The 24,385-nt window shown below is 58.2% G+C and overlaps 1 protein-coding gene across 1 annotated transcript in view; it reads left to right on the plus strand.

Annotated features, from left to right (window-relative positions):
- The window catches only part of FOXP4 (forkhead box P4), a 61,382-nt gene that overhangs the window by 25,296 nt on the left and 11,701 nt on the right, over positions 1-24,385 (plus strand). The window contains exons 3-8 of the mRNA XM_074850273.1: positions 6,269-6,358; positions 14,488-14,610; positions 16,587-16,673; positions 22,454-22,601; positions 23,121-23,325; positions 23,610-23,714. Of these exons, the coding sequence (XP_074706374.1) occupies positions 6,269-6,358; positions 14,488-14,610; positions 16,587-16,673; positions 22,454-22,601; positions 23,121-23,325; positions 23,610-23,714 (758 nt within the window). The remainder of the gene's footprint in view (positions 1-6,268; positions 6,359-14,487; positions 14,611-16,586; positions 16,674-22,453; positions 22,602-23,120; positions 23,326-23,609; positions 23,715-24,385) is intronic.

Below are 24,385 nucleotides of genomic sequence, written 5' to 3' on the forward strand. Positions count from 1 at the left end.
TCCCCCCCCCCAGTAATCCTCAGTGGAGGAAGGCTGGGCAGGAAACGGGGGCCGCGGGGTGATGGGGGTGTCACATCCCTGCGATGGGAGAAGGATGGGGGATGCTCCAGCTTGGGTATTGGGGTGCAGGGCTGCGTGCCGAACGGGTGCTGCTCCCCGATGATTTGGGTCTCTCCAGAGTTCCCTTGAATTCCTGCAAAAAATCCCAGGTCTCCAATTCTTATCTCCAATTCTTATCTTTAAACAGGGTTTAAAGCCGTGGGGGTGCGGAGGGGCTGGGTTTTGGGGGTTGTTACAGCTTTGGGGTGCAGGGGGTGGCGGGGTGAAAGCTCAGAGGTGCTCAGAGTAGGGATGTGCTGGGGGAAAGTCCCCGAGCCCGGCAGCCACACGGTAGCTCTTTCCAACTTACAATCCCATGGAAAAGGAGCCATCTGGAAAATCCAGCTGCTATAGTGTTGTTCGGGTTTTTTTATTATGCAAAAGAAAAAATATTGCCGTTTATGGCAGACACATGTCAAAGAAATGTTAAGTTATTAAACAAAAATAAGACTTTTTTTTTTAAAAAAAGAAGCGAATCGGACTTTTTTGGTAGTTAAAGAAGGGTGGGGATGGGGGAGAGAGGCACTTCTCTGCCACAGGAAAGATACCGTTCCATAAAACATGTGATCACATCTCAAATATATTGTGTAATCCGCTATTATTAGGGTATTTAAGATAAAAATGAGACCAGAGCACTTAAGTGAAACTCATCTCTCTATTAGGTTCCTTGATTTATATTTCATATTTTACTGAGTACAAATGCAGGAGGGGTTTTCTCCTTTTTTTTTTTTCTTTTTTTCTTTTTTTTTTTTTTTTTTTTCCATGGGGTGGGATTGTCAGGAGCTTGTTCCTTGTGTTCTTCATTAGTGGAAATGGGTTTAACCCCTCGCCTGCGAGGATTGAAGAGTCAAGAGTGGAGGAATAAAGTCCAGAAGCATTAATGTGTGCAGCAAAGGGGTGAACAGCTGGGGCCGAGAGAGGCACAGAGCCGGTTGTAAAAAGGACTTTTTTTTTTTTTTTTTTTTTTTTTTTTTCCCCCTGTGAAGAATTGTGTCATTTTTGTTAATTTTGATCTCTTTGAGCCATTTGGTTCTGGTTAAGCAAGACCAGGGCTGGGCTGGGTGGAAGTGCTTCTCAATATGGCATCATTTACCGTTAATATCCATCTAAAAATATCCGTGTGTGTGTTGTTTTAATAGCTCTAATTCTGGAATGTGACGATGTCATTTTTATGAGGTTAGTGTAAAAAATCTTTTTTTTTTTTTTAAACATATTTTCATCCCTTCCCAACCTCTTTCTACCCTCCAAAAGGAACGGAGGGAAAAGGGAAGATACAGATTCTCTTTGTAGACCCTCTTTCTGCCCTCTTCCTTGCAAAACTCTTGGTTTAGTATCATTTTTAGGGTGGCTTTTCATTCGTTGGAGGTTAAAACCCCATGCAAAGCTTTGATCCCGTCCAGGTGGAAAATCCCTCGGCTATTTTTGGGCAGCGGTTCCCATGGCGGGCCGGGTGAACCCGCTCCCCCCTGCGCGGCAGGCAGCCGCCACGCTGCTTTTGGCTCCGGCAGCTGGAGCGTCCGGGCACCGCTGGGCGTAATTAAAAAGTACACCCTCGTAAAATGAAATACCTGGTAGAATAAGGTAGTTTTAAAATACCCCGGGCAAGATTTTTCCATTGCCCTTTTTGATTTTTTGGGAGGCTGGGGCTTGTGCTTTTAGAAGGACCCACACTCCATCCTTGCCAAACTTTTTTGAACCTCTTGACCTATTTCTTCCCAATTCGACCCGGCAGTGGGAGGCCTCACAGAGACACAGCTCAGGCAGGTTTTGAGGAGGAAAAGGCAGTTGCCAGACATGGGTGAGGGCTTAACGTAGGGGCTGAAGTGGGATGGGAGCCGCTGTCGCCTCTCCCCAGGCTCCTCCATCGCTGGGGCCTGACGGGACCCGGTGTTCCCTGTGGGAGAAAGGGAAGTTTGTGGCGTTTACCGTGGGGCAGGCAGCCAAAAGCCGGCCCTCCCGCCGTCCTGGAACACCGCCACCACGTACAGGAGTGGAGCTGTGGAACCCCACAGGCCTTTGGGGAGAAGAATTAGTGATAATCCCCAGGTATGGTGGGCGGAAGCCGGGATAACGGGCTGCTTCCCCGCTGGAGGATGAGAAGTCAGGGCGGGGGAGGATCCAGCCTCTGTTTATCCAGCAAACTGGAGGGATTTGGTGTCTCCAGGGAGAGATGAGTATCCCCACAGGCTGGGTACCCCAGGAGCCCCCTTCCATGGCAGGGAAACCTCTACTGCCACGGGAGCAGCTCGGAGCTGGTCCTGGCAGCATGTGCTGCCTGGACAGAGCCTTCGCCACGCCTGGGATTAATCCCAGCAGGGTTTATTTATTGACCCCGGCCCAGCACACGCCTTCCAGCATCTCTCCCTGCAAAAACCTGCTGTGTTATGTGTCCCCACGCAGCCTCGGGTAGTTGTGGGCCACCCCCAGCTAAATCTGGGTCACCATCCTCTTCCTCAGCTCTGAAACATGTTGCTGCCGCTGCTCTTGGGGAGGGCAAAGCCAAACAGCATCAGCTCTTGACGTAAGTGTCTGAGACATTACAAACTTTTTTATGGGATAATTTGCTGATCAAAGGGAGCCATCCAGGAGCATGATGAATTTGACACAACCCATTCGTTCCTAATTACGAATAACGTGCTAATGACTCTTGAATAATGCCATGCAGCAGGATACAATTTTTTTTTTTTTTTAAATAATTTTTTCTGCGGTTCGCAGAGCCAGGAGGTAAAAGCCCACTCCCGTGGGGGGAGACTTTCTCCCTTCCGCTTTCGCATCTCCTCAGCCCTAAGGAGAGGTGGTGGGTGACGCCTCCCTCGTTCATCCCTGCGGAGAAGCTTTATCCCCCCAGCGCTGGGCTGGTCCTCCTGCCCTCTGGGGTGGGGGTAACAAATGCACAGGGCTCTGCGTCCAGAAATTCAGTTCTGGGAGCTCCACCTGCCTTGTGCAGCCGTGCAACAGGTTTGCAGGCCCAGGTGCTGCCAGCCAAGTCGTCCTTCGTTTGCAGGCTGAGCTGAATTTAGGCTTAAGTGGAAATCACTGCTGGGTGGTGGGGAGAAAGGGAGGGGGCAGCTCCGGGGCGCTGGCAGAGAGGCCCCTGTGAGCAATTGTAAGGCCATGTCATTTTTTTTTTTCCTGTAAATCTTGTAATTTCGTGCTTCAGAGCACAACAAAGTGAGAGAGCCAGCAGGGAGTGAATTAAATTCCCCCCTGAGAGGCGGCGCGGGGTGGGCGGCCAGCGGTGGGGCTGGGCCAGCCGGGCGCTGGGGATTCAGTGGCACCCACAGGCCAGCCAGGGTTTGGGTTTAGAAAGAGAGATTGTGGGAGAGGTCCTGCCTAGCGCTTTGCCTGGGTGCTGGCATTATGTCTCTTCTGTTTTTCCCCTCTTGGCTGTATTTTCCGTACCTGCTGCGGTGATTTTTGCTGGGCTGGGGCAGGGACTTGCCTCGCTGGATCATGTCTGTGAGATGTTCCTTACAAACACCAGAGGAATTTCATGTGGTGCAGCTGGCCAAACCAAATCCCTGCAAACCTCTGTCAAACACGTGGAAAATTAGATAAGGCTCGGGCAGCCTGTGTGCACACATGGGATGCAGCCAATGGTCCAGCACCCATCCTCGGGTGGGTGCTGTGGACCTGCCGGCTCTGCTGCACGCGAGTGCTGAGCAGCCGTCGATTGAATTCCTCCACCCTTGGCTTTTAACTGGAATTACTGTTTTCATTTCAAAAAGTAATTAAAATATCAGACCTTGAGCTGTCATAACTGTCACATGGTTTTTGTGTTCACATTACCGATGCACATCTATTACTGTTAATAACAGGGAAATAACATGCACACAGAGAAGCGTGCCTTGCGCTGGGGCTGCGTCGGCTCTGGGGCTTGGACCACAGGTTCATACCATCAGTGATTCCCAGCAGCAAATTGCCACGTTTGTCCTCAAGGATTTTATTTTTCAATCGTTTGGATAAAGCGAGTTTGCAAGCTGGGGGTCACGCAGTTTTTGAGCATCCCCAGCAGCTGGGATGCTCGGGGAGAGGCAGTGGGACAGGGCAGCTCTGGGCACGCCGAGCTCCGGCCGCTCCTGGGTGCAGCCCCAGCGATTCAACATAGGAGCATGATGTTAGGATCCCGTCTGCTTTTGAAATTCCTGGGCTTTTGACTTTCTTGGGGTCGTTTTCACGCACGTGGTGACAAACACAGCCGGGCAAGGCAGAGGGTGCCCTGCGCTGCATCTGGGGCACAGCTGTTGGGTTTGCATCCCTTGCTAGGAAATGATAATGGGTTTTTTAATAAAAAAAGTAAGGCTGCGTCTGCTAAACCATCTGCTCACAGGCTCCAGATTCTGCAGCAACTTTACAATTACCTCTTATTTTGCAAGTGCACTTCTAATACCTGTCCACATGCGAGGAGTGGGTCAGATTTATCCACAACAAAAAAAAAAAAGTGACGCGGCTCGGACATCCTTTGCTTTAGATCTGTTACATACACCCTTCCCGAGCAACCCCCTGTGCATGCAATGGCACTGTTTGATTAAACGCAGGTGATGAGCCTCTGTGGGTGCTCTGTCGAGCAACTCTTTAAGGGTGCTGTGGGTGCTCCTTGGTTCGCAGAGGTTAAATAAATAGCGAGTGGGCTGGAGTGGTGCGTTAAGGCGCACCCACACCATGGGCGATGCCGCTCCGGTTTGCAAGCAGATTTGGCAGGGAGGGATGGAGAGGCGGCGTGCGGGCTGGGGGCTTTCTTCTTTATAGCTGGAAATGCGGAGAATTAACAAGCGGCCCTTTCTTGGGGCGTGCGGCCGCCTCCTGGAAGCCGGGGCGGTGATTTACGGCCGGGGTGATGACAGCCGGGGGAACCCGCGTGCCGCTGGCGGCACCGCCGAGCCGGGCCCTGACCCTGCGCCGGGCCCTAATGCAAACCTGTCCTGCAGGCAGGGCTACAATGACTTGGTTGTTCAGAAATGTACCCAAAAAAAAAAAAAAAAGAAAGAAAAAAATTCTTTAAAAGCAAAAATAAGGAGTGTACGAGGAAGCAGGTCTGGGAGCAGCAGCCGGGTGTTTTCCTTAGAGCTTTCTTCCCTCTCCTGGCTCTCTGCTCCTGAATGAAGCTCCTTTTCTCCCCTTGCGTGCACACCAGTGCTCGCCCTCGGCCACGCTCGCCTGTGACCAGCCAGCTCTTCTGCTGGCTCGCACTTGCTCCTCTCTCCTCCTTGTCTCTTTGCAGGATTTTCCTTAATTTCACCTGCTTGCTTTGGCTGCCGGCACTGCTGTGCACGGCTCACTCACGGCTGCTTGTGCCTGCTGTGTTTCCACAAGTGTTTTTTATCAATTTACATTGGTTTCTCCCTCTTTTGCCTGTTATGTGCCATCCCAGCGAGACTCCTTCATCCCTGCAAACCCTGCAAAAAAAAAGTTAAGGGAACCCATAACTCTTTCTAGGCAAACACCCATAAAAACAAGCAGGTTTCATCTTGGTGGCTTGTGCAAGTTGCTAAACTCCTCCTGCATCACCATAAACTCTGTGCGGACGTGTCCATGGATTATTAATTTAGGGTGTCATCCTGCACTTGGCCTGACCCGAATCTGGGCGGTGACTGGGACTTTTTGGTGCTCTGGCGTGACAATCAGATGTAAAATTAAATATACACGGTAGCTTTAGACACAAGGGATGTCAGCTGCAGCAGAAACGTAGCAGTGGCTCTGTGCAAGGGTGGAATAAATCAGCCAGGAGCTGGCCCCTCTGCTGGACCTTCGGTCGGGTGCTGGTTGTGCCCGGCCGGGGGGACGCTTGTGCCGGGACTGGGGGAGGCTGGGGGTGACCCCTGTGAAAACTTGCCAGAGGCACAAAGGTGCTGGAGCTGGTGACTTGCTGAAGGTGGGGTGGCGGTTTGTGGAAGAGGATAGGATTGCCCCCAGGTCCCCGTGGTCTTCCAGGGGTTAGGGAGAGCAGTGGTCTGTAACGGGGTGGGGTACTGGTCATACTGGTGTGGTTGGAGGGAGCGTCGGGGAGCGCTGCCCTCACCCCGTGAATCAAGCCCGCAGAGAACCAGTCCGGCCAGCCCCGCGTCTGGGTGCTGCTCTGGGGAGCTGGAGGGGCAGCGGTGCCCTGAGGAGGGAGGAGGAGGAAGAGGGCAGCCTTCCTCCTGCCCACCCTGCTGTGTCTCTTTTGCAGGCTCTCCAGGTGGCACGCCAGTTCCTGCTGCAGCAGGCCACGGGGCTGAGCTCCCCCAGCAGCAATGAGGGCAAGCAGCCGGCGGTGCAGGTGAGCCCCGAGGATGTGTGTGTCCCCCCTGTCACCCCCTTTTTGGCAAGGGCTCGGCTGCAAACTGATGCTGTGGGAAAGTGCACGTGCAAACACACGTCACCTCCATCTCCGGGATGGCGAAAGCACACCAGGAGCCCATAAAGAGTTAAATCGCCTGTAAACCTCCAGAAATTTCTTGGGGTTTTTTGGGGTGTGGGGGGGTGTGGTCCCCATTGTGTGCTGGTGTGGTGGGAAAGGGAAGGGCTGGCTCCAGGCGGGGTAAGGGCCAGGGAGAGAAGGTCACCGTGTGCCACCGTACCTTGGGAAGGCATTTTGGGTAGGGAGCTGCTGTTTCCCAGGGTCAGGGCACCTCAGGATTGATGCCGGGTGCTGTGAGCGGGGTGCAGGGGCTGGATAAGGGACAGTCCTTTGGGGCTGGAGCCGGGGCAGGTCCTCCAGCATGGGACAACTGCTGGGACAGGATAAAGGCCCATCTGGGATGGGGGGTTTTGTGGCACGGGCAGGAAAACAGGGCTTTGGGTGGGCACAGCACCCTGCTCCTGTAGGGGAGGGGAGACCTCCCCTTTGCCTCTCTGCTCTGCCAAAGGGAAGGGGCAGAAAATGGGAAGGAAAGGTGCAGAAAATAAGAAGGAAAGGGGCAGAAGAGGGCTGTGAACCTGGGGAGAGACGGAAGCAGAAAGAAGCAAAGCCCAAGCGATGGAAAGTGACAATTTAAATAGCTGTGCGGAGGGGCTCTCCCTTCAGGCTAATTAAATTTATCGGAGAACAGCAGGTTACCTTATTAGAGCCACGTGGGTTTAATTAACAAAGGAAAGTAATTAGCACAAGCGCTCTCAGAGCTGGAGGTCCTGCCTATGCCAGGCTGAGCCGGCGTGGCAGCGTGAGGGTGGCGAGAGCTGGGACTGGGACGGGCAATCGGCGGCTCCTCTCGCGGCTTGGCAAGCCGCGTGGCCGGGGCACGGCTGAGCCTCGGCCGGCAGCAAGTGCCATCCCGGTGCTGCCGGTACCGGGGTGGGCCGGGGGGGAGCCCAGAGCCCCCCTGGGCTGCAGCAGCCGGGTACGAGCAGTGGGAATTAGTCAGGGCTTCTGCGGCACAAACAGGCGGCTTTTTCCAGTGGTGCTCGCAGGAAGGAAATGCAGTCACTGCATGGAAAATGTCTGCGAAGGACAAAGGCAGCGAGGGTGAAGTCAGATTCCGGTAACCGGCGCCTCGTTCCCCTCCATGGGTGTGTGTCCCTGCCTGCGCTTCTCCTGCCTGCGCTTCTCCTGCCTGCACTTCTTCTCCTGCCTGCACGTCTCCTGCCTACCCCTTGCTGCTTCCCTGGCTGCGATGCACGCGCGCTTCGCTCGCTCGCCGCTCGCTTAACATCCCGTTCCCCCCTTCTCTGCTTTCTCTCGCCTCCCCTCCCTGCCCATCTGGCCGACGGCTTTGCCGGAGTGAACTGGATCTGCCTTCCTCTCCCCTCCTCCCTTTCTGTGTTGCAAAAGGACTTGTGAAAGTTGTAGACGTGAGTCAGAAATAGCTCATAACTCAGCAGCGACCGGCCTCTTCCTCCCCCCTGGCCCCGCCGGCCGGCCGGCAGCTGGAGCAGGATCTGACTGAGGGGAGATAGAGGATTAAGCAGACTCCTTTGAAAGGAAGTTTATCTAACGGCAGAGTGGTGTGGATGAGACTGGCCAGGCCGGCTGGAGGAGGAGGAGGAGGAGGAGAAAGGCTGGGTCCCAGTGCAGCAGCCGCTGGCTGGGGAGGGAGGGGGGAGTGCAGCAGGACTGGGGGGTTCATGGCAGTGTTTTGGAACTGGGGTGCCCTCGCTGTGCCAGCCTGGACCCCCACCAGCTTTGCCTGTGGATGTGCAGCTGCACCGCAGCCCCCCCACGGCTGGGGGCTGGATTTCCACATCCCTCAGCACCGAAAACATGGGGTGCTGCCTTTCCAAACACGCTCCCCCCGCCCTCTCATTTTGGGGGGGAGAAGCCATTTCAGTGGCCTCCTCTCGGCTCCCTGCCAGCCAGCTCCTGACCCCCAGTCCCAGATGGAGGAGCAGGAGGGTCCCAGCATTGGCAGAGAGAGCAGGACCCCCAGCACCCAACACCCAGGAGCGCTGCAAATTCCCCGGCCTTGCCAACACCACCCACTCGCGTGTGCAGCGAGCAGCTCCCTGCCACCTTGCAGATGGGGATGGGACGTTTGTGGGCCACCAAGCCAGCAGGAATATTAACAACAGTGGGCGACGGCACGCTCTTAAAAACAAACAAGGAGCTGCTGGGCTTGGTAGGGATCTTGTGGGGTTGGTTTTTGTTTTTTTGGAGTATGAACCCTCTCCCCCCCAGATGCCTGGAGGTGCGTGTGGAGAGCCTCACAGCTGACACTCAAATTACAGCTGCATCTAAAAAAAAACACCAAAAAACCCCACCCTGAAGCATTTCAGAATGATTTTATTTCTTTGCATCTTTAAAACTATTAGAAACTTGCTGAAAAAGTGTTGCATTTGAGGCCTTTTGCCGCAGATGGTCCGCAGGGCGCTTCTCTCCGTGAGGCTGGTCGGGAGCAGTGGATCCCCCGCGGGATCCTGCCAGCGTGGGGACATGCTGCTGGTGTCTGCCACGGTACGAGGTGCTGGAGCGTGTTTGGAAAGGCAACGCCCCGTGTTTTCAGTGCTGGGGCATTTCTGGCTTGGAGGCGCAGCTGAATCGTGGGGTGGCCTCTTTGGGGTCCCTTCCCCAGCTCGGCCCCCAGAGCCGGAGGTTTCCCAGCCTCTGGCGGGAGCAACTTGCTGAGGTTAAAAAGTCTCTGAAATGGGAGAGGGGCTGAAGGGCGCTGAGGGAAGGGGAGAGGAGTTTGGAGCAAACTGCGGGAAATTGCTTTTCTTTTGTCTGCTGCGGCGGGGAGGGCAGCGGAGCAGAAAAGTGTATTTTGTTGATTTGAAACTTGAGTGAAATGGGTAATGAAGACAGATCAATACCAGCCCTTCTGCGTTCCCTCTCCAGGAAAAAACACAGCAGCCTGTCCGTCTCGGCTCGCGCGGTGCTAGATTTTTCCATTTGAACTTGCAGCACTGCTGTCCGTCCCCCGTCCCCTCCTGCTGCTCCCCCTCCTCCTCCCAGAGCCCCCAACTCTGCCAGCCCATAGCCACCGCCACCGTCCCCGCGACGGCAGCAGCGGCGTTTCGGATTAACGGGGGAGCAAAGGATTCGCCTCAGCGTGAAAAAGTCACTTCAATCCCTGCAGATTTCATCGGCGTGATGAGCCGTGCCAGCACCCCGTGCCTGTGGAGGAGACGTGCCCCCCTGGGGGGCCTGCCCAGGCGATGCTGGGGGGCAGCGGCTCACCTCCACCACGAGCATCCCCCCAGCCAGCTCCCTTTCAACTTTTAGCGACTGGCAGCCCAATTACGCACGATTAGTGCCTCCCCAGCGGGGTGCCCTGCGCTAACGAGGAGGCACCTTGGGTTGAACACGCAGGGGATTGATTCCTCCTTTTCTCTGCGTGCAGCTGAACATCAGAGGCTGGTTGTCCTCCACGCAGCTACGCTGGTGCCCCCTCGCCTGCTCGCCGCGTGCTGCTGCCCTCCTCCCGACACCACCACCCAGGGCAATTAATCCTTTGGTGTTAAGGCTGTTCAAATTATTAATAAAATAACCCCACAGCCTCAAAACCCAGCCTGGCACATGGAGCGGGAGCTCCTTTGCAGAGCTGGGTTTGGTTTCTCCTCTGACCCTGGGTAGGTTTTGGTCTGTTGTCTCCGTCGCGTGTTGGTAAGGTCCAGACGTGGGGTGGGGTGAGCGGGGAGTAGAGCCTGGGCAGTGTTTGGGTGGCCCTGGGCCACCCATCAAGGCACATGTAACCCTGGCTGGGGCTACACTGGTGTCAGTGGCATCGCTGCCTGGCCCCGGGCGTTGGAAGCTCTTGCAGACGCTCTGAGCCAGCTGAATCTCAGAGCTCGCTGGGGGATGCTGAGCACAGGAAGGGACACGTGGATGTGCCTGTGTGCTTTGGCTGGACTCAAAGTGAAAGGTTTGCTCTGCTCCAGCTGTGGCAGCGAGAAGCGGGTGCTTGGTAGGGGGATTTGCTCATCCCCTGCCCCTAAAAACAGCAGACCTGAAGCTGCTCTTGGTGGTGGCTGTTTCCCCACTTCTGTTCTCAGCTCCCGGGCTCCCTCGCCGACCTCGGTTTGTTTCTGTTGGTTTTGGATTTGAAAAAGGTGTTTAAAAAAAAAAAAAAAAGAAAAACAGCACAAACATGTTTGCTGTTGTTTCTAATCGGGAGTTAAAACCCGAGATTAGATCAGAGACAAGGATGCACAGCGCCTCCGGCTCTGTGGGAAGCATCGAACACCCCAGGAGCTGGCGGGCACCCACCACAGGGAGAGGTTTGCTCATCCCAGTGGCCCCAGAGCCCCCCCGAGTCAGTGGGGATGGGGAGGGACGAGGTGTGGGCTGCATCTGCCCTCACGCAGGAGCCTGGCCGTGTGGTTTTAGGTGGGGACATGGAGATCCTCCTTCCCGTAGCGGCCGTGGCGTGCTGCCCCCAGCTCCCCGGGGACACGGCGGCTGCTGCGGCAACCTCCCAGCGTGGGTGACGGCACGGCTGGGAGGTGAAGGTCGGTGCAGGGATGCTTTGAGGCTGAGCAAACCACAGGCTTGCTCACACGCCCTGGGCTGATGGGGGATGTCCCGGCTCCCACGCTGTGCCAAGCCAGCTGTCTCGGGGGTCAGGAGGGCGGCCGTCCCTCTGATGGCAGCCCCGCAGCCCTGAGAGCCAAGAGGGGGCCGTCAGGCCGTGGCTTTCTCCGCTCTGCCTCGTGGCTGGGAGTTGCAATGTGCTTCCCGTAAAAAAAAAAAAAAAAAAAATCTAAGAAAAATTTAAATAAAAGCATCGCTCCCCCATCCTGCTGCGTTACGCCTGGCCAAATCCTGTTTCGCTCAGCCGGCTTTGGCAGAGTTGCTCCACGCTTACGCTGAGCGCCGAGTTTCCCCTGTAATACCCGTCTCGTTTTCCACCCGCTGCCTGATGATCCGCGTCCGCCCCATCCTCTGGCACGGAGGGATTACAACCGGGACCGCCTGGAAAATCACCCCCTCGAGATCCCGCTCGCCGGTCGGAGCCGCAGCGCCGGGGCTTTCTGGGAGGCAGCCGGAGCTGTTAGTAAGCAGTTTTGCGGAGTGGCAGCCGGCCAAGGAGTGAGTCAAACCCTTCCTGACTCGGTGTCTGGCAGATGCCAGCTCGTGACGCGTCGGCCGGGGACCAGCCGCTGCTGCGGGGCCGGCTGCCGGGACCTGCTTCGCCAGGGGTTTGCTGCCTGCGCTGCGGGGACGGTCCCTGGTGGCGCTGGCACCTGGGGAGGGACTTTGCTGCGGGGTGGACGGGATGGAGAGGAGGCAGCAAACCCCTCGTAGCCTCCCTGGGCTGCTTCGCTCTCGCCTGGGGTGTTGACCGCTGTGACCGCCTGGATCTGAGCTTTTGAGGTGACCGTTGCCCCCCTGTTATCGGGGGATGCCCCGTTACCGGGGCAGCGCTGCAGCCTCCCCGGCACCGGTGCGGGATGAATGGCCACGGCGGGAGCAAAACTTGCTCTAAATGGGCATTTCTCCTTTTCCTAAAGAAAGTTCCTGCCCTCCCTGGAAACCTTAGCTGAGAGGGGGATGTTTTCCATGCTGGGGGGAAATTCTCTGTGCGACTTTGGCGTCCGTCAAGGCTCGGGGAGGTGGCAAAGCCCGGATACCCCTCGCAAGGGCCGGCACCGGTTCGCCCCGTTCACACCTCATCCCCTCGCAAAGCCGCCGCCATTTCCCCATGTCAGCTCCGCATCCGAGCACGGAAGAAAAAGCCATTTAATGCAGACAAAGGTTGTATGAAAATATAATTCTGCTTTTGTTAGCAGCCATCAAACTCTAAAAAGCGTCGCTTTTGTTTTCTTGTAACATTGTGAAAACCTCGTGTCGGATCGAGAGCTGGGGCCCTCTCGACTAATCGCCTCTCCTTTGTGTTTTTAGATTATAGGGGCAATTAGTGTTGTCAAAACCTCTGGCAATTCTCTTTGCTCTTGACAGGGTGTCAGTCCGCTGGGCGAGAAATGGAAGGTGTTATAACTCTCCGGTAATTAGGATGCCTCCGATTTGAAAATGCCAGCAAACGTGTACGAGAGGCCGCACGGCGGCAGTGGGGGCGGGGAGGCCGCCCGGATGGGGGATGCGGATGAGCAATTAATTAGGGGCTCTCATTCCGAGCACGTTGCCAGCTGATGAATTGGCAAAGGGAAATTAGCAGGATGCTTAGCTCCCAGCAAGCGGGCGCGCACCCCGCTCGCTCTCGTCTTGCCATCTTCGTGAGCTTCCCTCCTTCCCAGATGTTCGCCGAGGGCTTTGCACAGCTGGTTGCGAGCACCTGAGCGCTGAAACAGCAGCTCTTCACCGGTGCTGGGGCTGCGGGGGGGGGGCTTGGGGTTCTCCGGGCTCTCTGGGCAGGCGTCGGCGGGTCCTGGAGCCCTCACGGGGCTTTGCAGCTCTTTGCTGGGGATGCTCCCGCAGCCTCCCGGGCCCTCCATGGCCAGCCAAGCCGGTGCAGTCAAAGGCGCCCCAGCAGCAGCCCTTGGGTGTGAACACGCAGCAATTAATCAATAACTCTGACACGAAGGCAGCTGAGGGGGGATCGCCGGCGATAAATGAAACTCAGGCCGCTTGCGACGCCTCCCTCGAGCAAAATGCCTGAGTAAACAGATAAGCCGTTGCAATCTCCCTTGAAGGTCAGCGTGCTCCAGCCCGGCCGGACGCCCACCACGGATGGGAGGGACTGTGTGGGGCCACCCCCGGGGTCCTGTCACCGCTCTGTGTCCCACTGGGGGTGGCTGGAGGAGGGGAGACAGCCCTCAGGGTGGGCAGCAGATCCAGACTGGGCATCGCTGGGGGTCCTGGGCAGGAGGGGCTGGAGGGTTCCATGCTCTCATTTGGACTTTGCTGGGTGCTCTGAAGCCGGTTGCTTTGTTTCTCTATCCCTTGGTCTCTGAGGTCTCGAGACCCTGGAGTGCGGGGATGAGAAGTCAACTGCTCTGGATCAAAATATGGTCCTTGGCTTGCACCAGGAGCCTGGCCTGGGCTTTGCCACGTCCCACACACCAAGGAGTTGCGTCGTCCTTGGGGTCCCCTCGAAGAGCCTGAGGGTGCCAGGCAGGGGCCAGCAGGAGGCTGCTGGTGGCCCACTGGCTCTCCTGCCCCCCAACCAGCAGCAGTAGGATAAGGGAACATCTGGGAAGGGTTATTTAATTACAGCAGAGGCATAACCCTGCCCAGAGCCTGGGGAAGGGTTTTGGGCTGGTGGGATGGGCGGAAGGCTGGGACAGGGCAGCACTTGATGGCCGTGCTTGGAAAGGCGGCACTGCTCCACCTGGGCAGGACCAGGGCTGGGATCCATCACTGACACCTTCCCCGGCTCTCCGGCGCTGTGCCGTGGGGGTGTGGACCCATGTTATGATAACCAAAGGCAGGGGTTGGCAGGTTTTCTCAGCCCTCCCTCCACTTGGCACGGTAATTACGTGAGTTACTGGTGTCAACTGGAGGTAAAGCTTTGATGTGTCTATGGAAAACCTGGTAACCTCTTCCTCCGTGATCTGCTTTGCAAAGTTATTTGGGTGATCGGTATCTTCCCGGCTTCCCTTGGTGTTTCCCTCCTCCCTGCATCCTCCGGGACCCCGAGGGAAGGAGGGGTGCTTGGCACCTTTCCCGTGCTCGCAGGAGGGGAGGGAGCTGTGGTTTGGAGCTGACTGCCCATGTGCCGCTGGCTCCTCTCGATGCCTAATTCCCCCAGCTAAGCAGCATTTAAAGAAGACCCCACGGGCAGAGATCATCCTGCTCGCAGGGTTGGGGAGCTCGTGCTTTTAGAAAGCTTCACCCCAGTGCCAGCAGCATTGGAGGGCACCTCCCTGCCATCGCCGTGTCCCCAGTGGTGGCCTCAGCATGCCAGGACAGACCAGTGGCCAAGGGCTTCCCCCAAAGGTGACAAAGAGATGGAGGGCACGGGGGATACCCCGGGAAAGCCTGGGGGGTGGGAGGCACTTGGAGGCTGTCGGTATTTGTAGAAGGGTTCTCCAGGGTTGGAACTGGGAGTGGTGATGTGTCCCTCCTCTCCACAGGTCCCCGTGTCCGTGGCCATGATGTCCCCGCAGATGATCACGCCGCAGCAGATGCAGCAGATCCTCTCGCCGCCCCAGCTCCAGGCCCTCCTGCAGCAGCAGCAGGCGATAATGCTGCAACAGGTAACGCTGGATCCGGCCGAGCTCGATCCTTTCTCACTGGAGCATGTTGTGGGCAGGCAGATGTGTCCTTTCCTCCCTGAGCTCCTGGCTTCCCCCGACATTTATTTCCTTGGGGATTCCCAGCATGTCCACACTGAGAGATGAAAAGAGCTGCGGGTGCTAACAGTGCCGGCAAAGCCAGATGCTGCTGCCCTGAGTCAGGGTCTCAAAGCCCAGAAGGCTCCTGCCTAAGGGCTGGTTTGGGGCTGCCCAGCTTTTGGGGAGAGCTGGGGTCAGGGGTGGATGCTCTTGGCTCGGCGGTTCGCGGCCGCTGCCTGGGCTTTGGGGCAGGTGCCTGGGTCTGGCTCCAGACCTGAGCGCATGGGTTTGTTTCTCACGGCCCTGCTCAGCTTTTCCGGAGCACTCTGTCAAATGTAAAACGAACAGGGAGGGAAGAAAAAGGAGGAGAAGAAAAAAAACAAACCTCAACTCCGAAACAAAACAGGTCTGCTTGGGTAAACACCTCCCGCCGGCGGGAGGGAGAGAAGGAGAAATCCCACAAGCATCCTCCACACCCTTCCTCCTGCCCCCAGTACCTGTTTACTCCAAACAGGCTGATAAGGATTCAAGGTTGGCCCCAGGGAAAGAACAAAGGGTAAACACTACCCTGGGTGGGTCCTTCTCCAAGCCTCTTTGGAGCCGGATAAAGAAACACGTTTGACTGCAAATTAAACAACCCAGGCCGGAATAGCTCGCATTCTCCACCAGAAGAAAACCAAACATCACACCTCTCACCCCTGACCCAATGTTCCCGCGGCCCCGCTCGACCATGTTGCAGAGACCTGGCTTTGATTGGCTTTCGGGTAAACACCCAGGCTTTCCAAACCTGTTCACCGACAGAAAAAGCAAAGTTGCTGCTGTCAGCGCTGTCAGCCCCGAGCTGATAAAGGCTTCCCGGCATCCAAAGGGGCATTCCTGAGCCGCCGCCGTCGCCCCTGCACAGGGGTATGGGCCGGGTGGGAGGGGGCTGCTGGGTCTCACTGACCTCCCCGTGCCTCTGCCCCCCCTTGCGTGCAGCAAATCCATCACCAACAGTTTATTTAGGGGCTGGAGCGAGAGCTGGCGTCAACGCCGGCAGGTCCCGGCGCTGCCTTCTGCAGACTGGGACCCTCTCTGGTGGCTCGTCGCGGGCCTGGGGTGTTTTTCTCTGTTTTACTGACCCAGCAGACCCCTCTGTTTTGGCTGGGGTGCTGTGAGGGGCCAGGTTGCCTGCGCTTTCCCGTGGTGCCCGTGAAGGGGGACGCCAATCTGAGCCCCCGGTGATCGTGGTGTTGCACCGGCCAGACCAGGGGCCGTGGCTGCTCCTGGCCCTTTCCCAGCTGGGAGCCCCCCGGCTCTCACAACACTTGTCAGGAGTGGTTTGGGGTCCCACCATACCAAAAATGGGGTTTCTCCACTGCTGAAATGCTGCGTAAAGTGCCAGAGCGCCTGGGCCTGCTTCTCTCAAGGGGCTCACCCACCTCCTGGTGTTTCATATCCCCCTGTCGAACAAAACCTCTGCCAGTACAGTGCAAAATCCCCGGGATACACAGGAATTACTGAGCCGGGGGGTTGTGACCCTCCTCCCTGGGGCTGGGCAAGGCGGAAGGTCCTGGACCGGCCAGTGGTAGAAAGCCAGGGCAGCCAGTCGACGTGAAAACGAACGGCAGGTTTGGCGTTGGTGGTGTTTGGGGATTTTACTTGCTGTGGAGATCCAGGGCCCTTCGGAGTGTGTGCCCAAGGTTTCTTCTACAGCTGTGACACCTTCAGCGGGTGTTTTTCCTCTTAACCTGCAGCCAAGAGCCTGCCCTGATGGCATGGTGCCAGGAGCTGGCATGGCTGTGGCAAAGCCTGGTGCTGGGCACGGGGTAGTGCTGGGCAGGGAGATGCAAACGGGGTGTTTCTGCTGCTAATCCGGCTGCTCTCTCCCCTCCCGTCCCTCCCTCCCTCCCTCCCAGTTGCAGGAATACTACAAGAAGCAACAGGAGCAGCTTCACCTGCAGCTATTGACACAGCAGCAAGCCGGAAAGCAGCAACCCAAAGAGGTGAGCTCACGCAGATGGGTTCTGGGCCATCAGATCTGGCAGCAAATAAAAGGGGGACCAGCACAAAACAAGGTGTGTGTGAATCCCAGCACCCAGGGCAGCCGGCTGGGAGCCAGCAGGGATGGGACATGGGGGCATCCTGCTCCTGGGGGGTGCCAGGGCGGCCGGTCGGGGCGCTGGGAGTTGTTGTTCCTCCTCCCTATCTGCGATCTGGCACATGCACCGAGCTGCATCGTTCTCAGCGCCGCGTCCTTGTCGGCGCATCTAGAAACTATGGGGCGGGTGTGGGGAGCGGTGAGGTTGGTGGGTGTGGGCTGGCAGCGCCGCCGGACCCTCCCCAGTGGGAGGGGCAGGTCGCTGGCTCCCCTGGCACAGAGCGAGGGCTCCCCAAATCCTCCTCGCAGGGGGGGCTTGGCTCAGCCCTCACTTGACTCGCCGGCCCTGCCAGGCTCTTGGCACAGCTCGGGTCGGGCAGCCCAGTCCTGACTGAGCTGACACGGCAGCACCCTGGCAAGGAGGCAGGCAGGGCTGGTCAGGTAGAAACCCAAACCAGGGCTTTTCCTGCCTGGAAAGGTGGTTCTGCAAAACCCAAACGCTGCGTGAAATAGCAGCGATGCAGGCAAAGGAGTTTTCCAATGGGAGCCGCTCGGGCAGGGGATGCTGTCAGCCCCCCGCGACCGGGTCAGCAGTGGTGGGTCCTTTGCTGGGGAGGTGGCTGCATGGCGAAGTGTTTATGCCGGTGTGATTGCATCAGTCTTGTATAACTCCCTTTACCCAACAGTTTTTACTGTCCTTTCCCATAGTAACGCACTCGGAGGCGTTGCAGCTGTATCAGCAATGCTCAATTTTAGGGACGTGCCGGTCACACGGAGGCTGGGGGTCAACCCCGACCAGCAGCAGGCAGACAGCACCACTCCCTTTCATTTTTTTTAAATATATTTTTGCCCCTCTATCTTCCCAGATTGGCGCACGTGGGGGTATTTTGCATTGCACGTGCTGCTGTATGTCTGGCATCCCTGCTGTCCTTCCTCGGGCTCCCAGCACAGAGGGACGCGGAGCTGAGCCGCTCAGTCCCTGTCCCCGGCCGAGCATCAGTAGCAATGATAGAGAAATGGGGTGCTGGGGCTGTTTGTTGCAGTCACCCCTCCCGAAATCCATCACCCTGATTTACAGCAATTCTCAGCACTTAAAACTTCAGCTTTCTTTTGAACGAGAAAGCATTTAAGCCCAGACTGTGCATTTGGGTGGCTGCAGTGGGGGCTCAACGGCAAAGCACACGCTGGCGCTGGGGGAACAGGGCAGCTGGAGCGGCTCGGGGTCAGGCCGGCACCCACTCGAGCCTTCAATAGACTTTGACCCGGGCTTTCATTGCAGGATGTTGGCGTATTTACGCAGCGTGTGCAGGGTCAGGCTTTATCGGAGCCATCTCCAGGAGCTGGAGTAGCTGCTCGTGCTCCAGGAACGGGGGAGGCATAAATCTGAGCTTCCTCAAGGACTTTCCTCTTGGCCGTGGCAATGTTATATTGCGACAACGAATGGGGATATAATTAAGCTTTAACAAAGGGCTTGCTTAGCGGGCTCCTGGTTTAAAAAGCGCATGTTAACTTTTAATTAAATGGTGCAGAGGAGATGAGAAATTTATCCACTAAGAAAGTCTTGAGTGGCCAGCGGGGGGGGAAGGGGCGTTAGATGCTGCTGCAGGGTCCGCGTCCAGCTCCCGACAGCATCACCAACCCATGGCCGGGAAAACCAGCGACAGGGTCCCTGCGAGGGGATGCCACAGTGTTTTCCCCTCCCCAAAACCCCCCGGCCGGGCTTTGTGGGGTTGGTTTCACCCCATGAATTTGGGCGGCTGCTATTAATAAAGCGTGCGTTCGGCAGTGGCGCTTGCCTGCCAGGAATGGCGATGCCGTTGCTTCCCCCGACGGCGCGGGGAATAGCTGGCGTGTCTGGGATGCCGCCACAGAGCCGCTCTTGGCCGGCGTCGGCTCCTTCATGGAAATCCACGGCGGTATTTAATTACGGCCCCGCTGCAAGGTTTGTAAACCGAGCGCCTTCTGCTTTCCCTCTGCTTGATTTCAAGGACTCGCCTCGGTGTCATTGTAAGTCAGCGGCTCGTCTGCGAGCGCAGAGGGGGATCAGCAGGTGGGAACGGCTTTGTGCCGCCGCGGTGCCGGGAGCAGGTAGCAGCATCTCATGGAGGAGCGGCTCAGATCTCCCCAGGAGAAGCGGCGCGGCTGGAGGTCCCCCGGCGGGTGCGGGGAAGGGGAGAGCAGGAAAAAAGGAAGCGTGGAGGCTGGAAACGTGTCGGAAGGGCCTGTCGGCAGCATCCTGTCCCAGAGGATGCGGGGGGTGCTTTGTGTCCGCGGGCTGCGAGGGGCTGCGCCGCGGCGGGGAGGCACGAGGAAGGGGCCAAGCCAGGAGGCTGATCCATGCATCCTGCTGGGATGGGGCTGAGCTGCAGTACAGCTCAGCCCAGAGTGTTTTCCTGCATTAGGGTGTCAGGGTGAACCCCCAGCAGCATCCTGGGCACAGGGGGAGCGAGGAGCTGCCAGCGCAGGGCTGGGATGGCTCCGGGCAGCCCCTCGCCCTCGTGGCAAGAGGCAGCGAAGCCGGTGTCTGCCGTCCCGCTCTTTCTCCGGCCGATTTGCCTCTCCAGGCCCAGCTGCTGCAAGCAGCGTCCGGGTGCGGAGACCCCAATATCCCCTGGGGGTGAGGCCAGTGGGTCCCTGTGTGCCCCCAAAGCTGCCGGGGTGGTGGTGGGGGTTGCCCTCTCCCGAGTCTGGTGGGGCAGGGGAGGGGGGTGGCACGGGGGGCGGGGGGGGCGCTGCCTGCCTCCTAACCTCAGTGTCAGCTTAATGAACTGCTCCTGTCAGTCCCGTGTGTCACGCCGAAACTCCTCCTGATGTGCTCATAAATCAAAGTGACGGCAGCTCTTACCCCGGTAGCTGCACCCAGTCATCTGCGTCTAATGTACGCCGAGAGTAGGCGAAGCTCCGGACCCTGAGCCCCTGCGCTGGGATGGGGGGGTGTGGGGGCCAAACGCAGGATCTGGCCCTAACACAGAGCAAGCTCCTTTGGCGGGTGCTGGGGGGCCCCCTCTGGGAGGGACTCAGCCGGTGTTTGCAGGGCTGAGGCTTGCCAAGGGGAGAGGAGCTGAGCGAAGCTTGTGACACGGTGGCCGGGGAGAGAGGTTTTCAATAAGGCTGGGGCTGAAATTCAGGCTCTCGCCACCCTGCTTCCTCCAGGGCAAACTGGACTCGGAGCTCCCGGGCTGGTGGGTGCTGTTGGGTGGGTCAGCAGGTGGTTCTGAGCCCCTGTGGTTCGTTGGCTCCGCGGTGTGGAGTTTTGGCTTAGCCCACACGTTTGTGCATCCACCAGGAACCAGGGCTTGTGCTCCCAGGGCTGGTCCCTGTGTTCACGGTCTGGTGAAGCTGGAAAGATGCGCACGTAGATTTGAAGCATGTGAAGGAGCAGATTCAACGTGGACAGCGTGGTCCGTGCCAGAACCACACACGGGGCAGGGCTGCTCGGGGGGGTCTGACTCCGCCGGCCGCAGCTCCGGGGAGGCCGGGTTGGGAGAGCCCAGCTGGGCTACGAGGCGCAGGCAACGTGCCCTGGGGATCCTCATGACTTCATCCGCTCCCAATTTCCTCCTGCTCCGCAGCCTGGAAGTGCCATGAATGAGGCTGTGTTCACACAGAGCCCGGGCTCGCCCTGGGGCCCCCGGGGAGGGCGGTGGCGGAGCTGGGAAGAGGAGGAGAAGCCCGTCCCATCCCGTCCCATCCCATCCTGTCCCGTCCCAGCTGCCGTTTCTATCCGAGGCGAGGACATGCGTGTCCATCCCACGCGGTGCAGAGCTTCGCCTCGCGGGGGGGGGACAGCGCTGCCTCCGCCAAGGCCCTCGGGTGCGCAACCTGGTCCTGCCTTTTTTCCTCCGTCATGGTCCATGGTCTCCTCAGATCCCGTGGGCTGAAGCCCTCCTGGCTCAGCACCTTGCTCAGGAGCAAGGGCAAGCACAGGGATTTCTCTTCACTGAGCAGAAATCGCTTTGATCTGTGCCTTTATCTTCATGCATCAGAGGTGCAGGACTGAGGCAAAGCCAGAGGGGATCCAGACCTGACTCTGCAGGGACAGTTCTGCCATGGCTGTGAGGTGAACAGGACGGGGAGGAGTCCACACATCCCTCTGAGGCTGAGAAACCAAATTTAAACTCTCCATGTGCCCTAGACAGAACTCGCAGTCATACCTGACGTTGCAGACCACAGGGATTTTGCTGGGCAGTGCCTGGAGCTCGTCCTCACCCTCCATTTCACAAAGCCACGGCTGAGCATCAGCAGCATCTGCAGGGGACAGTCTGTATCCCGCGAGGCCTGGGGTGTTGGGTTACAGCAGTGCTGATTCCAAACTAAGCCGTGAACTGGGTTTGCCACGGAGTCTGTCTGCTGTGCCCTGCTGAGCAGAGAGCGAGAGGCAGACTTGGGGATCATCGAGAGAGCAGGGTGGGGCCATGCCAGGTCCCTGGGATCCCCAGTGCACCAGGAGCCTGAATCCCCACGATGCTCAGACCCAGCCAGATGATAAAAAAAAGGACATTTCCTATTGAAAAGCTCTTGTGCTCATCAGTACGAACATGGACCGGAAAATACTTCTTTTGGGGCCAAGCTACAAAGTGCCCCCACTCACGAGCGCAGTGAGATCAGGGGGAAGTGCCTTAGCGTGAGCTTGGCCGCTGTGCTCCGCCGAGGCGGGGGCTTGCTCTGCCCAGAGGCGGGGGCTTGCTCTGCCCAGAGGGGCCCCGGCACTTTTCTTGCTCACGATAACGGAGCTGCCGTGGAGGGGCCGGGCTGCTGCCGGGGTTGGTCAGCGTGGCACAGCCGGCTCACGCTGCCTGCCAGCCCGGCTCCTCGCAACCCACAAACAATGTCTGCACAAACAGAGGGGTTCAAGGGGTTACAGAGATGCCTGCCCTGCTAATGAGGCTGGGCAGGCCCGGGGCAGCTCCCCTCTCGTGGCCGGCTTGGATTAGCAGCTGCTTGTCCCCATCCCTAATTGAATTCTCTCCCCTTCAGTTAATTCTCATGGATTTCTTGGTGCCTCCCCAGGGACTCGTCCTGCCTAACTAGTTTAGGGCCGGCAATGCCGGTCAGAGCGTGGCCAGCTCCTGGGGTCAGGTGGGAGAGTCGCCTACCTGGGGGATGCTCATGGTCAGGGTGGGGGCACCTGTACTGACGCTGGGCACCTGCTCCCCTGTGGACAGTTGTTTTCTGCCCCCCACCAAGAAGGGGCTCGTAATGGTAATTTTTGGCAAATAGGGACCATTTCCCTGCTTAAAGGAGGGTCTTGTGCATCCAGGATGCTGTTCGGGTGCCGGGAGCCCCCTTTTTTGGGTGATGCTCAGTGCCTGTGGGAACTCGCCCTGCAGCTGAGCCTCCCCGCGTGGGACCCCACGGCTCGGGTTTGTGGGTTCACCCACCTCGCAGGCAGAGCTGGGTCTCTGCTGTGAGCAAGCCCCCAGCTCCGCTCACTCCCTCTCTTTTTCAGTGCTTTATTTTTCCCTTCCCCTTTCCTTCCCCTCCTCTTCCGACAGATCAAAGCCTCCGTCCGGCTCAGCCGCGAGCTGAGCAGGCCCAGCAGCAGGACGGAGGCACCCACGGCCGTGGGCCCACCGCCGCGGGCATCCCCCACCGCCGCCGGGCCCCTGCCTCCCCTGCGAAAGGTTTTTCTGCTGCGAGGCTGGAAATAACGCGCTTTGATTTCTCCCTTTTGTCTCCCGGCAGCCGTTGGGGAACAAGCAGCTGGCCTTCCAGCAGCAGCTCTTGCAGATGCAGCAGCTCCAGCAGCAGCACCTGTTAAACCTGCAGCGCCAGGGGCTGGTGAGCCTCCCACCAGGGCAGGGCACCGTGCCCCTCCAGACCCTGCCCCAAGGTAAGGACCCCTCCCAAGGGTGGGGAAAGCATTGGGGGGCCCCCACGCTGCAGCTTCTCCTTGCTCCGAGCGAGGGAGGGCAGGGGAGGGGGCTGGGGTCTTGCTTTTCCTAATGCGCCCATCTAAAGTTTGGGGCCTGATGGTGTTAACAGCCAGAGCAGCCTGGGAGAGTTTGAGCTGGGTTGAAGCGCAGGATTGGGCCCCTGGCTTCCTCTTGCAGAGGGATGCGGGGAGCTGGGGTCTCCTCCCCTCTGGGGACAGCTCTGAGGGGCTCCCTGGGTGCTGCGGGTGCCTTGTTTTGGGCTTCCCGATGGGGCTGGGCAGCCTCTCCTCCCCGGGTGTTGTCACAGACGGCTCTGCCCAGCTTGGGGTGATGATTTCCTGAGTTTGGGGGAGCTGAACTGTGCCCACCAGGCAGGGAGGGAGCCCTTGGGGTCCCGCGCCAGCCTGGTGCATGGGTGCCAGTGGGTGCTGCTCCTTCTCCCTGCTGACAGTGGGTGCTTTCTCCCTGTGCCACAGCTGTGTGCCCCTCGGACCTCCAGCAGCTTTGGAAGGAGGTCACGGCCGCCCAGCCCGTCGAGGACAGCATTAAGCAAGAAGGTCTCGACCTCACCACCAACACCTCCAACTCTACCTCGTTTTCGGCCGCCAAGGTCTCGCCTCCCATTTCCCATCACCCTCTGCCCAATGGACAGAGCACCATGCACACGCCGAGAAGGGACAGGTAGAGCCGGGTTGGGCCCTGGCACTTTGTGTTTTTACCCCCGGAGAGGTGGAAGGGGCCGGGATCTGTCACCTGTGGGGCTGGCAACAGGGTTGGGAAGGTTGGGGGGGTTTCTGCCCACCCTATAAACAAGTCCTGTTGCTGTTTTGCTGCACCCATGTGCCCACGGAGGAGAGGGAATTATCGCTGTGGGGTGTCCCATGGGTCCCCGAGCTGGCCCCGTGCATGGGAATGCTGGAGCATCACGGCTGCCCCGTCTGATAATCCCTTTCCCTCTTCTGCAGCTCTTCCCATGAAGAGACCCCCGGCTCCCACCCGCTCTACGGCCACGGAGAGTGCAAGTGGCCCGGCTGCGAAACCCTCTGTGAGGACTTGGGACAGTTTGTCAAGTAAGTGCCCCGTTTTTGGGGGAGGTTTTCCTGGAGGAGGGGAGAGCCTGTGTTCTCGGGTTGGCACAGCGTGGGACTGGCAGAGGGGAGACCCTGGAAATGGGTCTGGACACTCCAAAATCTGTCTGCTCAGAGCCAGGGGGGCTCCATGCAAAAGGAGGAAACACCAGAGATTCCTGCTAGAGGAGAAGAGACCCAGTGCAGTGGGCAGGAGCGGGCAGGCGCAGGCAGCAGGCGAGGGGAGTTTGCAGCTCCCCTCCTGGGGGGTGAGAGGAGGGGAGGAAGCAGATGGCGGCGCGGCAGCCTGCTGACACTGCTTGTGGGCTCCGGCGCTGACTGATTAACTCCGCTGTCGAAGAGCCCTCTGCTAGCGTCAGGGTCAAACAAATTGTTTTCACGCTTCGTCAGAGGTTTACTTAATTAGTTCATTTGCAATTAGATCTCTTTGTAGCCAGGATTTTTAGCAAAGACATCAGAAGGAACTGACGGGCTTGCTTGCTCTTTCCCCCCCGCCTCTCCGGCTGTCTGCTCGGCGCAGCGGCCGAGACGCGCCGGCGCGCGCTTTGCTCTGCACTGATGAGATTTTGGGTTTTTTACAAACCGATCCCATCCGCTGCCACGCACTCAGAGCTGGCTCCAGTGGGAACATCACTCAGACTGCCCCAGCCTCC

This window comes from Strix aluco, chromosome 25, assembly GCF_031877795.1.
Source record: "Strix aluco isolate bStrAlu1 chromosome 25, bStrAlu1.hap1, whole genome shotgun sequence".
Taxonomy (NCBI): Eukaryota; Metazoa; Chordata; class Aves; order Strigiformes; family Strigidae; genus Strix; species Strix aluco.